Source organism: Gymnoscopelus braueri (assembly GCF_963280865.1).
Source record: "Gymnoscopelus braueri genome assembly, chromosome: 2".
Taxonomy (NCBI): Eukaryota; Metazoa; Chordata; class Actinopteri; order Myctophiformes; family Myctophidae; genus Gymnoscopelus; species Gymnoscopelus braueri.
The window spans coordinates 23,750,811-23,758,471 of record NC_137604.1 but is presented as its reverse complement, the minus strand read 5'-3'; the positions used below and the strand labels follow the sequence as shown (position 1 = coordinate 23,758,471).

The 7,661-nt window shown below is 35.8% G+C and overlaps 1 protein-coding gene across 1 annotated transcript; it reads left to right on the top strand.

Annotated features, from left to right (window-relative positions):
• Positions 1–396: 396 nt before the first annotated feature.
• Positions 397–6,042, top strand: LOC308094769 (intelectin-like; the record flags this gene model as incomplete). Its single annotated transcript, XM_080441594.1, has 5 exons — positions 397–459; positions 572–816; positions 1,812–1,973; positions 3,283–3,403; positions 5,912–6,042. The coding sequence occupies exons 2-5, from the start codon at positions 604–606 to the stop codon at positions 6,040–6,042; spliced, it is 627 nt and encodes a 208-aa protein (XP_080297720.1). The 5' UTR covers positions 397–459; positions 572–603.
• Between the last annotated feature and the right edge of the window lie 1,619 nt (positions 6,043–7,661).

Here is a 7,661-nt window from a genome sequence, read left to right as displayed (position 1 = left end):
GAGCAAAGTGATTTTAAGGCTACTTAACAAAGTTAACATGTACTGTTCAGATGGCCTAAATTGAACTGTTATAGACAGAACTTTTCTTTTTCATCTAAGGTTGGAAACAAAGTGGTATGAACTATTGCCATTCTTTCCATCTCCTCAGTCGCCATGTTCTTCTGGAGTTTCCTGTTCATCATTTGCATGGCCGTGCGCCATGTCTCAGGTACTGTCAGCAACATCAGTATATTTACAGTCAGTACAATGTTGTTCATTTGTAATACTTCATCATCTACTTCTCTGAAGAGAGAGAGAGAGAGAGAGAGAGAGAGAGAGAGAGAGAGAGAGGGAGAGGGGGGGGGGTATGTCTGGGAAACCAAGACAGCAGTCTTGTGATTGTGAGACAATGTGATTTTCTCTGTGCAGGAGCATACCGAAGCTGTTTGGAACTGAGAACTGAGCTCGGTGTGGATGAAGGTGAGGTGATTCATTCAGGACACAGCAGCTTCACTACAGTCTTTCTATTTGTGTTTTTTTTTTCTACTTTGTGCTGATTTTCATTTATGTTTCTGCCTCTTCAACCCTTCAGATGGCATTTTTCACCTCCGTACAAGGAATGGCATGGAATACCAGACTTTCTGTGACATGACGACTGCAGGTGGTGGCTGGACACTGGTGGCGAGTGTTCATGAGAACAACGTGTTTGGGAAATGTACAGTGGATGACCACTGGTCCTCACAGCAGGGCAAACTAGAGGCGAACGGTGGAGATCGCAACTGGCAAAACAGAAACACATTTGGAACAGTAGAGGGGGCCACCTCCGAGGATTTCAAGGTAGGCTGCTCTTTGACTGATCTTCAACGATGTGTATACATACATTATACACAAGTGCAATGCATTTGTGATATACTGTATACAGTATACCATTACTTTCTTGTGTACATAATACATCCAATTTGGCAATATATCATATTTATTTATTTATTTACCCATATCATAACCTCTATCTACTATATAAATAAATTGAACATCTGTGGCGGGTGCACAGATATGCCCATATTTTGGATATTTGTGGCGTGTTGTTAAAGGTAGTGTAAGTGATATTTCTTTCTTAAGATAAGTGTTAAATAACTATATTGTAATAGTAATCATTGCTATAGAGTGGTTGTTCAGTAACAAGGGTCTCCCCATCTCTCCAGCTCTTTAGTAAACAGAAAACACATTTTCAGGTCAGGATATCAATTTGTGGTATCCTGAGAGAGAATTCATACAGGATAGGATAAACAAGTGAAATTGGAAGTAATGACAGAAAGAAATGAGCAGTCAAATTTGGAACTGGAACACTATAATATTAAAGCTGATAAATGGGTACTCTCTCCTGGCAAATTGGCAACCCCAAAATGTATTTTCTGTTAATTAAGAGATGGAGAGACCCCTGTTACTGGACAAACACAATTTAGCAATGATTATCATAATATAGAGCTTTAACCTTTATACAAAAAACTTTCAGTTTAACCAAAAATGATCATTACTCTACCTTGGGTTTAACGAAATAACCTCGGCAATGGTGCGCAGGCAGATAATGTTACGCAAAGAGCCACGTTATCTGACCAAAAAAAGAAAAAAGTGTACTTGAGTACTTCAAGTACACTTGTTTCTTCTTTTGGTTAAAGTCTTGGATGAGTTGTATTTTATTTTAATTGTATGTTAATTGTGTGGTATTTCATGGAAAATCGTTGGAAAGTGTAAATAAATGTGAATACATTTATTATTGTTGTTGTTATTATTATTATAATTATTATTGTTATAATTGTTTATGTCTTTGACAGAATCCTGGCTACTATGACATTGAGGGTGCAAAGGATGTGGCAGTGTGGCATGTTCCCAACATCACTCCAGCGTGTGATTGGAAGGCATCAGCTCTCTTAAGATACCGCACCACCAGTGGCATCTTTGGCTTCATAGCTGGGAACCTCTACAACTTTTTTAAAGTAAGATCAGTTGAATGTCACATTGCTACATTGTAAATACACTGTAGACTGTAGCTGATGTGCAAGACAAGTGATGTAAAGTAACTAAGTACATGTACTCAAGTACTGTACTTAAAGGAGTAGTTCACCCAAAACATTACTTATTCTCTATCAATTACACACCCCATGAAGCCTTGAGTTCATGGATATTGTTTTGCTTTTGTTGCATTCCTGAGCCAATAATTTGATGACCACCTCCATGAATTCAAGGCTTCATGGCGTGTGTAATTAATAGAAAATAAGTCATATTTTGGGTGAACTACTTCTTTAAGTACAATTTTGAGGTATTTCTACTTTCTTCAGTATTTACAATTTTCAATACTTTTACTTCTACTCCACTACTAAGAGGAAGATATGTACTTTTCCTCCACAAAAATTATATGAAAACTTTAGTTACTAGTTACCTTGTAGATTTTGATTATTATTACAAAATACACTAACCACTTCAGCCCTATATATATTTCGGCCATTTGAAAATATTATTATTTATTTTTATCCAAATATTTTTAAATACATTTTGAACTTGTGAAATGGGACATTCTGCACAATAAGTACTTTTACTTTTGGTACTTTAAGTATATTTTGATGCTGATGTTTTTGTACTTTTACTCAAGTGCATTTTGAATATGGGACTTTTACTTACCAGAGTATATCTACATTGCAGTATTAATACTTTTACTTAAATAAAACATGTGAGTACTTCTTCCATCACTGCATTTTACCACCTTTCCTATCAGAATATCTTACCATTTAAAAACTTTGTTTTATAGCTATTGATGGTTTGACTAACCACTTAAAGGGATACTTCACTTTCACATAAAATAAACATTAAAAATATATATAAAAAAAAAATGAAAGAAGTTATGGCAAAATAAAGGCCCCCTCACACATTAGTAGGACACTCTAATGCGTGAGGGGGCCATGAATTTTCCATTACTTTTTTCATTTATTTTTAATATATTTTTTAAATGTTTCCCCGACCCGAAAGTGAAGTATCCCTTTAAGCCCTGTTTTATACTTCATTGTGCGGCGAAAATAGCAGATCTACGAGTTCTAGATGTGCTATTTTAGCGATTTCTTTTAAAGATTTTGAACATTTTCACCTAGGTTGAAAGTTAGGATAAGACATGTATTTTATTCTTAGTTGTCAAGGTCAGTGTTTATGTTGGGTTTTCATGTGAATACAGTACATCAAAACATAGTTATAATTGCTAAAACAGTGCATGGCCATTCTCATTCTTATTCTATCCACTTTTTTCCCATTGCTTAGAAGTTTCCTGTGGAATTTGACAGTGAAAAGAGTTGCATAGCCCCAAAATACACAGACCGTATTACATACGACTTTGGGGATGATGAGACCGTAAAAAGCTTCCATGGACCCAATTCAAATGGTAAGACTTCATTACAGTGGTGTAAAGTAACTAAATACATTTACTCAAGTACTGTACTTAAGTACAATTATGAGGTATTTTTACTTTACTGGAGTAGTTCCAATTTTCAGTACTTTTAATTCTACTCCACTGCATCTCAGAGGCAAATATTGCACTTTTAGTCCACTGCAATTATTTGAAAACTTTAGTTATAGTTTCTCTGTAGATTTTGATTATCATTACAAAACATACATTAACCACTTCAGCCCTATATTTCGGCCATTTGAAAATAGCCGATCCACAAGCGATGTGATGCATTGTGAGCTTGTAGATCTGCTCATTTTAAACATTTGAAAACTTGTGAAATGGGACATTCTGCATAATGGCATTATACTTTTGGTACTTTAAGTACATTTTGATACCAATACTTTTGTACCTTTACTCAAGTAAATTTAGAATTCCTGACTTTTACTTGTAACAGAGTATTTCTACATTGCAGTATTGATACTTTTACTTAAGTAAAACATTTGAGTACTTTTTCCACCACTGCTTGATTATGAAGATATGTTGTAGTATAGGAGTAGGAGACTGCTGACATGCACCTGATGGAACATAAAGCCTAATTCAGACCAAAGAACATTTAGGATGTCTGTCTGGCATACATAATTCATGTATGCCACCTGCTTATATCTCAAATTACAGAATTAATATAATAACATAATATTAATAGGTAATTGTAATATGTTATGCTATGCAATATATGTATAACATCTGTACTACAATATTAATATAATATATTGATCTTTTTATGTTTTTTCTTTTTCATTAATGAATGAATGAATTTTATTCTTCATCATATGACAGTGTAGCACAAAAGTAATGAAAATAGCTGATCTCCAAGCTCACATTGCATTGCAATGTGCACGTTGTGAGCTGGGAGATTGACTATTTTCTATTATTTCTATTTTCTATTGACTATTGTTTTTGAAAATGTTTGCCAAAACAGGGCTTTAGAAATATTTAACCAACGAGAAGCATCAACAAGAGCTCGTGACTAGATAATAACTACACAGGATCCATTGGAACACAGAATCATTTTTTTCCTATTACCTGAAAAGTACAGTTTAAGACATACAAGGTTTCTGCCACAGCGATAATATGTTTTTTTAATATTCTCCTCCTTCAGAAGAGTTTGAAGCTGGCTGGATAACCCTCAGACCTACTAATACTCAGGGTGATTCCTTTGTTTTATGCTCTGGAGTTAAACCCAAACTGGGTAAATGCAATGTTCAACATGTGAGTACTCTCTCTCTCTTTACTATGAAAAAACTACATGGCTGCCATAAGCAAATCAACATTCAACTTCCCCCATAGCACTACAGTAATACTACATACTGTAGTAATCACATTCTCTTAAAGGAGTAATACACCCCATAAAGGACTTGTTTTCTATCATTACACACCCCATTAAGCCTCGAATTCATGGAGATTTTTTAGTTTTTGTCGCATTCCTGAGCCAATAATTTGATGACCGGCAGAGTCCGTTCAGTAGGAGACTCAATTGAGTCTCCTACTGACCGATGACCCGGTCATCAAATAATTGGTTTAGAAATGTGACCCCAAAAAAAAGATCTCCACGAATTCAAGTCTTAATGGGGTGTGTAATTGATAGAAAATAAGAGAATTTTTTTTTAAACTAAATCCTTGATGGTTTTCCAAATTAGTTGTGCTATTGCTTGCAAACTGCTGTTGCTCTGCATTGTAGGCTACATATAATTAATACACAGATCTCCAGAACACAAAACATGTTCTATGTTTGTACTTGGTCCCTGCTGCTGCTTGCAGCTATATTTAATACCTGAAATAGCATGTTTTCAATTATTATATAGATATATTGCACTTTTACCTTAGCGCTAGGTATACTCTTGGTTGCTTGTTTTTGCAGGAATTGCACTTAAGACTTCTGGTGATTAGTAGTTTCGTTCCCTACCTGTTGAATGCACTTATTGTAAGTCGCTTTGGATAAAAGCGTCTGCTAAATGACTGTAATGTAATGTAATGTATTATTTATGCTTTGTGCCTTCCGTACCAGAATAAACTCTGGTTATGAAGGCCCAAACCAGGATCGCTTTGAACATATCATTTTGTGTTATTATATTCACATGTTTTCCATTCTTCCATTCCATTCAGGAAGAATGATACACCATCAGAAAATCCACCATTTAAAATGGACCTAAAATCAAACTATAGGTCTGCTTTACAAACATTATGTAAACAAAGCTTTAACAGCCCCGAAATAGCTCGGGGTTCAATAACTCAATTTAGTATTTAGTCCTTCTATCAACATTTGGGACAATCACTTAGGAATTAAAAGCATTTTAATTGATACTGTGTGTGTGTGTGTGTGTGTGTGTGTGTGTGTGTGTGTGTGTGTGTGTGTGTGTGTGTGTGTGTGTGTGTGTGTGTGTGTGTGTGTGTGTGTGTGTGTGTGTGTCTTTGCATTTTCATAGTATTGTGTTGGTGGAGGAGGATACAGGGCTGAAACAGCGAGAATGTGTGGTGACTTCAGTGCCTTTGACTGGAGTGGATATGGGACAAAGTTGGGTTGGAGTGCATCCAAGAAACTTACCGAGTCCTCCTTGATGATCTTCTATCGCTGAGCCTCCTGCATGTTCCTTACACCACTGACATATGGCAAGCAACACTACGGCTTTACAAATATCCTCATGTTATATGCATTGGATTATAAATCATGTGTACTTTAATTTCAATGTACCTTCTGATGTCTTGATGGATCAGCCACAAAGGATGCCGACCATATAACTCCTGAGTCACATGTCGTCACCCTCCAAACTTGTATTATTTGTCATCAACTTTTATTATTTGTCCCGTGTCATCCCTCGAAACACGTCATCCATCAAAACTTTGTTTTATTAACTTTTTTTATTTCTTAATGGGTTGGCTCCTCCATATCTTGCTGATCTCCTACACCTCCACACTCCAGTTAGATCTTTGAGGTTGGTTGATCAGCTGCTATGGATGTCCCTAGATCTAAGCAACAGTACAGGGGTGATGGAGCCTTTGCGGTGGCTGGCGCCAGGCTCTGGAATAGCGTACCTCTCAGATGGGCCCAGTCCATATGCTTTTAAGTCTTCGCTCTAGACTCACGTTTTCTCCTTGGCCTCTTGATGTGTATTGTTGCTGTAACTTTCAGTTTTTTGGTCTTTCATTTGTGTGTTGTCTTGTTTTTTTCGATTTTGCACCTAATGTTTTTTTACAGAGTTGTTTTTACTTATATAGCTCTTTGGTCAACCACGGTTGTTTAAAATGTGCTTCATAAATACAATTTGATTTAATCTGATCTCTCCCTGGTGTACTCACTTTATGTGCTATGTGAATAAATAAGAAAATATCCATCTGTGGCTACTGGCTATTCATCACTCACACCTTTAACGAAAGAATAGCTTTCTGCATGAATATATGAGTTCTCAGAGTACATAGCACCTTTGATTAATTGATTGAATACTTTATTAGCAGTTTGCAAAAAAATCACAGGAAAGTACAGTTCAATACAAGGATTACACCAAGAAAGCACTATGGCTAGTTTCCATTGGGGTCCTGTGTACTCAATACTCAATGCATCAAAACATTTAATGACAGACAGATATACAATATATATAAAAACATCATATAAACGAGTAGAATATATATATATATATATATATATATATATATATATATATATATATATATATATATATATATATATATATATATATATATATATATATATGTTATGGGGGGGGGGGGTGTACTCAATGTATTCCTACAGACCAGTGAGGAGATCCTGTACAAAAATCTTGTTCTTTGGTTGACCTTTTTGATTACTTTTGCTGCCATCTTTTTCGCCTCTAAAATGCAACCCAGGTAGGTAATTTCCTCTTTTCTTGTAATTACATTGTTACCCACTTTTACTGTGAAGCCGTCAAAATGTCACTGCAATAGACCGCCGAAGTCTGACGTCATTTACACATCCTTTGTTTGTCTACCTGGTTCGCAGTTTTCCACCCCCGTTCTGAATCCCATAGACGTATTTAATATCGCGTCAAATAAGAACTGTGTTCCAAAAATAAACAAATGACCACGGCGGGTTGACTCTTATGGATATGAAGCATCAACTGACGGTGAGAAAACGCTAATGTTACTTCCGCCAAATTAGTTACATTTTCGCCAGAAACAGACTGTATCAAATATAAGTGACTGACTATCATAAACTATA